Source organism: Heterocephalus glaber, unplaced genomic scaffold, assembly GCF_053883595.1.
Source record: "Heterocephalus glaber isolate CG9 unplaced genomic scaffold, H.glaber_assembly_v1.0 deba00001451, whole genome shotgun sequence".
Classification (NCBI taxonomy): domain Eukaryota; kingdom Metazoa; phylum Chordata; class Mammalia; order Rodentia; family Bathyergidae; genus Heterocephalus; species Heterocephalus glaber.
This window is the reverse complement of record NW_028258301.1, coordinates 125,609-135,992: the sequence shown is the minus strand read 5'-3', so window position 1 is coordinate 135,992 and position 10,384 is coordinate 125,609. Positions and strand designations below refer to the sequence as shown.

The 10,384-nt window shown below is 53.0% G+C and overlaps 1 protein-coding gene across 18 annotated transcripts in view; it reads right to left on the bottom strand.

Annotated features, from left to right (window-relative positions):
* Slc1a7 (solute carrier family 1 member 7) overlaps positions 1-10,384 on the bottom strand; it is an 82,441-nt gene continuing 72,057 nt past the window's right edge. For 12 of the 18 annotated variants that reach the window (XM_087214818.1, XM_087214819.1, XM_087214811.1 and 9 more), the window contains 8 exons: positions 6,507-6,549; positions 5,172-5,394; positions 4,367-4,466; positions 3,493-3,726; positions 2,766-2,960; positions 2,138-2,272; positions 1,638-1,740; positions 1-1,042 (listed from right to left, as the gene is read on the bottom strand). In XM_087214818.1, coding sequence (XP_087070944.1) covers positions 818-1,042; positions 1,638-1,740; positions 2,138-2,272; positions 2,766-2,960; positions 3,493-3,726; positions 4,367-4,466; positions 5,172-5,394; positions 6,507-6,549 — 1,258 coding nt within the window. In that variant the 3' untranslated portion in view covers positions 1-817. The other 6 variants (XR_015452629.1, XR_015452630.1, XM_087214823.1 and 3 more) reach the window with 4 other exon arrangements.

Below are 10,384 nucleotides of genomic sequence, written 5' to 3'. Positions count from 1 at the left end.
TTGAAAAACAAAAGATCTTTATTTAGTTATCACTGAATTTGCAAACACAGAAAGGGATAGGAACTCTTCCTCCACTTTGTCACACGGGCCTTTGGGGAATTTTGACCCCAGGGTACCACAGGGCCCTGCCCACCTGTCCATAGGAAGCTGGCCTGGATGTCCCCACGGAGACCCTCCAGGATCCCTAGTGAAGATGTCCGTCCCCGCATCAGACAAGCTGTGGGAGACTCAGCTGGTGGGCAGGGACAGGGCAGGCCATGGCACAGGGAAGGCAGTGAGCGGGTCCCAGCCCAGGACAGGCCTACCCTTGGGGACAGCTGTTTGGCTGAGGCCAAATGCTGTGGGGCGAGGTGGAGGCCTGGACTCGGTGGGGACAGACACCTGGACGTTGTTACTACGTCATCATAAGTTAGAAGCGGTGGTGGCTGCGGAGCCTCTCAGCATCTGGCCCTACAGGCTACCCGGTCCTAGAGGAGGGAGTAGCCAGGGCCCGAAAGACTTGCGTTAGCCTCCTAGCCCTGACATTGCTTTCTCAAGACCGTGGGCAAGTGCTCAGAACCTCAAATCTGTGATCCAGAAAACGGGGACAACAACCCTCGCCTGGGACTGGGGCTTGGGGTCGGCAGGCTACCATTCTCTAGCTGGGGCTCCTGCATGCACCTGCTCCTCTCTGGAACCCTATTTCCCACCTCTGAGGCTAATTCCAGCCCCTCAGGGAGGGCAGAATGCATGAGCCTGGTGCCTGCCAGCTGCTCAGGTGAGCCTCGAGTTCAGCTCCTACGCCAGCCCTGGGGGCCTCACTTGCAGCCCCCCAAGCTCAGACGTTGGTCTCCAGCTCTCTGATCTCGATGGTGCAGTGGTCCAGGCTGGCCGTGGCCAGCTCCTCATCCCGCCCCACCTGCTCCTGCACGGGGATGTGGTGGGGGCAGGCAGGGCCGAGGGTCAGCTCCGAGGCCTCGGCCACACTCTTCACACAGCCATTCTGCTGGCTCGCCACGATCTCCTGAAGGCTCACTGGCTTGGTCTCGCTGGGTGGCAGCTTCTGGAGAGGGGACATGAGATTTGGTAGCAGCAGGAAGGACTGAAGGTGGTTGGAGAAAGTGAGCTTAGGGCTGGAAACCAAAAAAGGGATTTTCCTACAGAAACCCTAGGTGGGCCCGCAGGTCACAGGTCTCTCTGCCCCCAGTCCCCAAGCTATCCTGGCCTCTACTGCAGCTGTCTCAGTAGAGGAGGGACCTGACCCACAGCTTAAACCAGGGAATTGGTGGCTCTCCTGCCGGAGCCTCCTCTTCCTCTTCATGAAGTGGGGGTGGATGACATGGCTACAGAGGGAGCCGAGGAGACAGTCAACCCTATGCAGACCCCCAGACACGTGACTTAGCAGGACAGTGCCATCTTGCCCTACAGTGCGGGGTCCCCAGGGCGGGGACTTTATATTAGTTCCCACTATTTCTCCTGTCTAGATCAGTGCTGGCCCAGAGGAGTCGGTCACTCCTGTTAGTCACGGATGAGGAAGCCAAGGCCCAGAGACATGGAGGGATTGGCTGAAGGCTGTCGAGCAGAGGGTGGGAAGTCTGGTGTCCACTCCACCTGGCTGCACCCTCCTAGTGGCCTCTGGGAAGGAGCTCCGTTCTCACCTCAGTGCCAGGGTCCCAAGCAAAGTCCTTCCGGCAGATGTGGGCCATGATCCCTGCAGCCAGCGCGTCACCCAGCACATTAATCATGGTGCGGAAACGGTCCCTGGAGAGACAAGGTGAGTAGTGAATGCACGGTGAAGTGGAACTGGCAGGGGCCATCCCATCAGGAGGGCAGAATGCCCCAGCCCGCCTTGAGTGGTGTCAAAGCAGGCTGATGCAGGGCTGGCCTGGGTCAGCCACACAGGCCCTGTACTTAGAAGGGTGGGCATGGTCCAATGCACTGTGATCACTTGGAATTCTGTTTTTGTTTTTCAATCTAGGCCCCCCCCAGATTATGTGCCAGGCCTGTGTAGATGAGGAAAGCAGCCGTGCTGTGACAAACAAATGCAAACACAGTAGTGCCCCATGGCCCTCTCCTCTGGGGAAGGGGCTCAGCTCTCTACCCTGCCATGACTGTCCTGGCTGGGAATGGGGCCGGGCCGGGCACAGGGTGCACTCACAGAGCCCAGTCCACGGCGATGATGAGGTTGATATCGTCAGTGGGCAGTCCCACAGAGGTGAGCACAATGACCATGGTGACAAGCCCGGCCTGGGGGATGCCAGCTGCCCCAATGCTGGCCGCAGTAGCTGTGATGCTGCATGGGGTGAGGTGGAAAGGGGAGGAAGAGGAGGGGCAGGAGGTGGTGGGGAGCATGTCAGGGCCCTACTCCAAGGAGGAGGCCAGAAAGCCAGTGCCTCTGGGCAGCCCCATGAGTCTGGGGGTTAGCAGAGATGTCGCATCAGGGAGTTCCCAGGGGATCATGACCCTCCATATACTCCTGGGGTCCCATGGGCCCCATCCCTAGCCTCAGGAGACCTAAAGAAGCTGTGGAAACTGGTGTCTAGAACTGCACCTCTGTTCCAGAGATTCTGATCATCAACCAGTGCAGCTCAGCCCAACCTTGCTCTGAGGCCTGGTCTCCAGCATTAGACTTGAGAGCCAGGCTGGCCTTGGAGGCCTCCCCTCAGCCTCTGTTCCCCACCAGCATCCTGCCCTCAGCTTCAGTGCTGACTTGAGTGCGGCCTGGTGTGGGCCCCTCACCCTCACTGGCCCCAGAGACACCTCCAGGATGGGGTGTCAGGACACACCTGATGGTGATGATCTGGCCAAAATCCAGCTCAGAGTTGTTGACCTGGGCAATGAAAATGGCAGCCACAGCCTCGTAGAGCGCAGTGCCGTCCATGTTGATGGTGGCGCCCACAGGCAGCACAAAGCGGGCAATGCGCCGGTCGATGTGGTTGTTTTCCAGCAGGCACTTGAAGGTGATGGGCAGTGTGGCTGAGCTATGGGCAGAGGGGCTGGTGTTTGCCCACCACCCTCCTCCAGGATGACTGGGGCCTCTGACAGGAAGCTGCCTGCCCGGGCCAGGAGGGCTGGCCCATCACCCCTCTGCAGGGCCACCTGACTCAGAGTCCACCCTCCACCCAGGGTCCTGGCAGAGTCTTAACCAGGTCTCCCGGTTCCCTTGTCCACACAATACCCAGGTCACACAGCTGTTGCAGGGTCAAGCCACACCCTGCTCAGACAGTGCCGGCAGAGTTCTGTGGGTGCTTCTTCTGCTGCAGGGTGTGGCCGTGTCCACTAGGTAAGTGGCCTTCACTCTCTGCCCCTTCAATGGGAAGCTGACCCTGTGTGGATGGAGTGAGCTTTTGGGATTAGGGGCAGAGGAAAGCACTGAAGGCCTAAGCTAGGTTTTGTTCCTATAGCACCATCGCCATTCCCAGCTTTGTGAAGTGGGCTGCAGACAAATGATGGCCGGACAGAGGGACAGAGTTCTGTGCTGCCCACCCTACCCCTCTCATCACCCCGGGCTACCTGGAGGAGGTGGCCAGCGCAATGAGCAGGGCCTGGAGGACACCACGGATGAAGACGATGGGGTTCTTCTTCGTGATGAAGAAGTAGAGCAGGGGCAGGATGAAGAGGCCGTGGATCACAAGTCCACACACCACGGTGATGGCGTACAAGCCCAGCTGCTTTCCAACCACCTTGGGGTCATCCATCTCCAGGATCTTGCCAGCGATGAGGAACACAATCCCAAAGGGGAAGTACCTGGGGCGACAGGACAGCCTCAGCTCAGTGCCAGGCAGACACATGCCCCCAGCCTGGCACTGCATCTCTGGGCCTCTGGGGCTCACATGAGGCCAGGATGAGACTAAGCAAGGTGTCTTGCAGGTAGCATTGCTGGTGCCCTTATCCTTAACCATCCCCACCTGGACAACCTCTGGCCTCTCCACCTGTCCTGTCTCTGCCTTCAGGTGGCCCTGTTCCAGCTGCAGCAACCCCATACCTTCCTGAGCAGCCTCGGGCAGCCCTCTGTCTTTCCCCTCAGTCTAGAGGATTCCTAAGGTCTGAACTCTGAACAGCGCTGGCAGCTGGTTTTCCCTTCCACTGTGTTCTTTCTTCAAAAGCTGAGTTGAGGAGGCTCCATGGTATGGAGAAACTGAGGCCAGGAGGGCAAGCAAGCCAGGCTGAACCATTCTCCATGCTAGGCCACAAGTGGCAGAACCAGGCCAGGAGGCTGACCTAGTCAGGGCTGGAGATCCAGGCAAACGCAGGTATTTCTGGAGGCCCCAGGCCCTGGCTGAGCCTCTCTGGACAGCAGAGGATGGAACAGCCCTCAACGTCTCTCCACCTGCCTGGGACCAGAGGGCTGGGTGGGGTGGAGAGGACCTGCCCCACAGAGGCTCACCACACAGCCACGGCCACAATCTTCATGACAGACTCATTGAGGCACTGGCAGAAGCTGACCAGGGGGCCCCCGCTGGCACCCATGCGCCCCAGCACGATGCCTGTGAGAACACACAGCATGTCACAGGGGCCCCTGCCAAGGCGCAGGCACAAGCACACGGGGGCAAAGCAAGGACAGAGCTGTACCCATGAGTGAGCTCCGGCCCTTCCTGACTGCTCAGAACCTGCAGTGGGCCACATTTCCCCTCACTCTCTGCTCTCCTCAAACCAGGATGGGCCTGTCGCACACTCAGGTGCAGCCCCTCTGCAGGCCTGGCACTTTGGCCAGATGATCAGATCCGTTATTCAAGGCCATCCATCCATTCGTCCATCTGTCCACCCATCTCCCTAACAGGTCTCACTGAGCACTACCCTCTCCAGCCAATTGCGGTGAGCCCAGGGATACATGGAGAACAAGGCAGGCATGTCCCTCCCCACCCAGAGCCAACACAGCTGCTGTACAGACAGCATGCTGCTGACTGCACAGTGTTATAATGCAGTAGGGTCTGCCAAGGTGTAATGTGCACAGAGAATGTGGAGTCTGGCCCCTGACTCAGTCTGGGGGATCAGGATGCTTCCCTGAGGACTGAGGCCTGTAGGGAGGCCCCTGGGGAGGGGTGAGAGAAGTGACAGGGGAGAAGGGGCAATTGCAGCTGGGCTGAGGCAGAGGAGGGCCCTCCACATGGCTGGGAGGTCACTCAGATAACTGGGTAGTGGATGCCAGAAGGGAATGGCATGAGGGCACTGCAGGGGCAGGCAGAACATACCCATGGTGGCAGAGAAGATGACAATGCCCAGCACGTTCATGCCATCACTGGTGTCAGGCTCTGACTTGTAGACGATCTCAGGTGGTGGGGTCAGGTCCAGTGCGAAGTTCTGCACACGAGAGCCATTCTCTTCCTGGACCCCGTAGATGAGGATGTGCCGAGGAGGGGCCTCCTCTGGGGTCACCTTGGGGGACCTGACAACCGGGGTGGTCTTGGTGCGGTACTGGTGGGCGACAACCCACAGCTCAGTGTTATTATCAATAACAGCAATAACATCTGGAAAGCACATCTGTGTCACTTCTGTCCTATTTGATTGGGAGCAATCTCATGAGGAAGGCAAGGCAGGGATCAATATTTTACCCAAAAGAGATCTTCCCAAACTCAGCCACTTCCTTTGTGTCCCCACCCCAGGCCAGGGAAGGGGTTCAGGAAATGCTTGCTGGGATGCCTTAACAAACCTGCTACCATTAGAAGGAGAAGGAGAACTGTAAACTGTTAGGAGTGCAGACGGACAGAGAGGCACAAGGATCTTTACACCACCTATAAATGGCAACAGCTAGAATCCAACCTAAAAGTCCACTGCAGCAGGAATGTGTGTGTAGACTCAGCCTTGCCGCAGGCGGCTACATCACTAACTGTTGGACTTTTAAGAAACAATAACTGCGGGAAACACTCAAAGTATGATGGAAGGGAAAAGAGCAAGATACAACTGAATGCACTATGATTTTTGTTTTATTTTCAAAATATATTTATGAAGAGAAAAAAGACTAAAAATGTAATATCCTCTACCATTATTGCTAGGTCCCGGAACTAGAGATAATTGTTATTTTTTAATTTATGTATTCTAATATTTTCCCAATAGAGTTATTTTGTAAAAGGAGATAGGACAGTCTTGCAGCCAGCCTGGCCTGGGTTTGCCTACTAGCTTGTCATTCACTAGTGGTGTAACCTTGAGCAAATCATCAAATTCTTCTGAGCCTGTTTCCTCACTGAGGAAATGGGGTTAATCCTACCTTGGAACAGCGTTACCATAAGGATTTACACACAGGTGATGAATGTGTGAGCACTAGCATGGCTTCCACAGCCAGGGAGGCCCTCAGTAAAGGCTTCCTTCCACTCCATAACATTTTTTCCTGAAAGACTGGAACCCAGGACAGAGCTGTGGCCATGGGAGACTGAAAGGATCTAGGTCCCTTTCCCTCTGGCATCGCACCTCCATGAGACAAGGAGACTGGCTGGGCCAGCCTGTCACTTTCCAGCCTGGTTCAGGCTGGCCCTGCCTCCTTTCCCCTCCTGCCAGTGCCCTCCCTGTCCAGTGCCCAGAGACCTGCTCACCTGTTTGAATGTGGCTTCCACCAGGTTGGCTGGGAACATGTTCCTGGGAAGAAAGTCAGTAGTTGAAGAATTCCAGAGCCAGGCCAGGGCTCCTGGGGTCATCTGAACACCTGCCTTGGGAGCCAAGGCCCTCCGAGAGCCGCCTCTGCCTCTGCATGCTTGCACCTCATTCTGCTGGTCTCACCCAGCTTTTCCAGCTCCCTAGCTACACCCTGTGGGTATCATCCATGCCCTCCCTCTGCCCGGTATGACCAGCATCTTACTCTAATCAGTCCCAAGGCAAGCACCACTTTCTGGGTACAACCAGCCAGCCAGACACGGCCCTTCTGGGTGCGTGTCACCTCCACTCGTCATACTGTGGCACAGTCACTGGCAGATGTGTCTGCCTCCTCCACACAGTGGCCTCTTTGAAGGGAAGACTTGGTTATTCAGATCCTGTCTTCGGGGCCTGACACAGACCCTGGCACGGAAGTGAATCACTGCAGTCACTCACTAGTGACTGGTATGGGGACTGTCCCAAGACTCCACAGACACCAAAATTCAAGAATGCTCAAGTCCCTTATAAAAAATGGCATAGTATTTGCATATAACCTGCACATTTCAGCTTTACATTACTTATAACACCTAAGGCAGTATAAACGTGATGTAAAAATTGCTCTATTGAGGCCGGGGATTTAGCTCAGTGGTTTTGCCGCCTGCTGCGCAAGCGCAAGGACCTGAGTTCAGTCCCTGGTACCAAAAAAAAAAGAAAAAAAATTGTTCTATTGTTTAGGAGATAATGGCAAGGGAAAAAGTCTGTATACTTTCAGTACAAATGCAATTTTTTCCTCCAAATCTTTTTCAACCTGCAGTTGGTTGAATTCACAGATACAGACTCTTAGATCCAGAGGGCTGACTGTATTTTTATTAATATTTTATTATAAAGCTAAAGATGGAGGAGATCTTGTCAACCAGATATGAAAGCATATTATAAAGATGTAACTGGCAAAGCATGATGATAGCAGCATAGCCTCAACAGAATAACAAACATCACAGAACCTGTGGCTCAGAAACAGAACCTCGTACATCTGGTTAGTATTTCATATTTGATAAAAGTTGCATCACAAGTCAGTGATGAACTGAAAAATTCATCATATAGTTCTGTATAGCTGACCAACTATTTGGAAAAATAAACATTAGCTCCTTATTTAACACCTCAGACCAAAATAAATTCTAGATGGTTTTAAGAATTAATATTTTTTAATGACGCCATAAAAGCTAGTTGAAATATAGGCTAATATTTTATCACCTCACAGAATATGGAAAGACTCTCTAAGAAGTATAAAATACAATGTATACAATAAAATAGGAAATTTCTAAGTGCAATATGGCACCCTGGACTGGATCCTGGGATGAGAAGAAAGGACATTAGTGGAAAAACTGGTAAAATCCGAATGAGGTCTATAAGTTAGTTGGCAGGGTTGTAACAAGTTAATGGCTTAGTTTTGACAAATGTACCATAGTTATATAAAATGCTAACATCTGGGGAAAGCTGGTATATGGGATCTCTTTTCTTTGCAACTTTTCTGTAAACTTTCAATTACGCCAAAACAAAAAGCTAAAAAGAAGGAGGAGGAGAAGAGGAAGAAGAGGAAGAGGAGGAGGAGGAGGAGAAGGAGGTTGTTGAAGTTCTCTAAGACAGAGTATAATACAAATGTAGTAATAAAGCAAATGACATACTGGAAGACTACATGGCCAATCATTACTGTCCCAGGTCTGTAAAGGGCTTTTACACATCTTGTCCTGATTTCCACAACCACCATAGGCCTCCTCTCACCAGAGTAGGGAGGGCAGAGACTTCTGTTTTGTGCCCTGCTGTGTCCCCAGCACCTGGAAGAGGGCCTAGCACAAGCAGACATGCAGAAAATGCTTGTTGCATGAACAGATGGGCCATAGAAACAGTACAGCTCCAATAGGAAAATGATTAGAAGGTCCGCACAGGCAACCCACTTCACCAAAGGGAAGTGAAGGGCCAGCGAGGCTTTGAGAGTGGTTTGGTGTTTGCAGTCTACTTCACCTATGAGACAGTACAGATGCCAGGGTGGTCTGGGAAGATAGGTGCCCTGGGAAGGTCTGGAAGCGGCTTTTCTCTACAGTAATTTCATCTGGACTCTTAAAAAAAGTTTCTCTTCTTGTCTTTATAATCCCCTTCTAGGAATCGATCTGAAGTCTGAGATGCGAACAAGAGTCTTGTTCTCGGGCTCGCGCTTGCCGGAACAGGCCTTGTGCAGCGCGCTCCCGCGGGGCTCTCAGACTGGCTGGCCCTCCCACTCGCTCTTGTTCTTGGCGAGTCTTCGCCCCTTCCAAGACTCAGCTCCCACGGCCAGGGGCCAGGGGTTGCGCGCGTGGACTTGAGTGTGCATTATTTCTTACGCCTCCTTCCCAGCACTGGTGGCTGGGAACAGAAACGCAGTTTTTACTGCAGCTAAGATTTAGGTTCAGTGTATGCAGACGGCAGGAAGAAGAGGGCTAAGAAGGAGCCACGGAGGCACATGGCTGGTCAGGCCTAGGTGTCTTTACCAGGAATGGCAACTTAGTCATAATGCTGAGAAGAAGCGGGGATCAGGAGCTGGGATGGCAGAAGCTTAAATAAGACTTTTTCCCCAGGAGTTATAAGCTGATTTCTGCCCTCAGAGTGGTAGCTGCCTGCAGGGAATTCAGAAACCAAGCAGACCTGAAGCCCAGAGCCAGCATTAGTGCCGGGGGCACGCAGGCCCGGCCCACCTGCCCTGGGTGTCGCCTACCACCTGAGGATGTCCAGGCAGCGCTGGCTGATTGTTAAATACTTTGAAAATCTCTCCCTGGTATCACCCCAGGAGGTTCAAGCGACTTACAAAGTTGTTTTCTAATGAAACTTTAAAAGGCATCTGCTTAAGATTCTTTGAAAGATCATAAGAAACCAAATAGAGCTTGCACTTAGTTCCTTAATCACTTCCTTTAACATTAGGGTAACTTCAAATGTGGGCTGTGGCCCGGACATTAGCCTACCTCACCTCCGTCCTGTCCTCCTTCCTTACTAAGAGAAGCCCTGTTATGTTACGGGGCCCACTGGGGCCCGGCCACCAAACCCTGACTCCCACCCTCTCTTGCTTTAGGTGGCCACTGAGATGTAAGTACAAGTCATTAAACTCCACTCTTGAGTGCTGCTCATTCCAACCAGCGCCCTGTGGCAGTTTCCTCCAACATTCTTCTTTCTGTCTGGAGATGCAGATGTAAGAACTAGAGCCTGCACAACCTTCTCAGCACTTACCATGGTGGAGCACGTGGGGGCCAGAGTGTGAGCTCCTGATGACCACAACCTGCCCACTCATGGACCATTTATGCAGAAGAAAATGTACATTTTTTGCCTCTCCTCAGCCTCTGCTGTTCTAGGTTTCTCTTAATTAGCAGGCAAAAGCGATTCTTGACTGAGATATGTGCACATAGCATACTCATTATCAGTGAGCTTATTCTGCAGACTGAGTCAAGAATGACATTCCTAGGGCCAGGGATTTAGCTCAGTGGTTCCGCTGCCTGCCTTGCAAGTGCAAAGACCTGAGTTCGATCCCCGGTACCAAAAAAAGGACACTCTTTTTATTAATCAGGAAAATGTGCAACTTTTTTTGGCTTTGAACACTCAAGCAACCCTTCCTGCCTTTCCCATGGGGCCTGTGCTCCTGGTGGTAGCCACATCAAATACAGGCGGAATGTACCTGGAGACGTTAACAGCCATGCCAAGGAAACGGCCCCTGCTCTGCCAGGGCCCACATGGACATTTCTGTGAGCAGGGCCAGGGCTACCTCTAGGCTTCCCGCCTGATTTGTTATTTATTTATAAGTTCTCACTGCTATGGCCCCAAA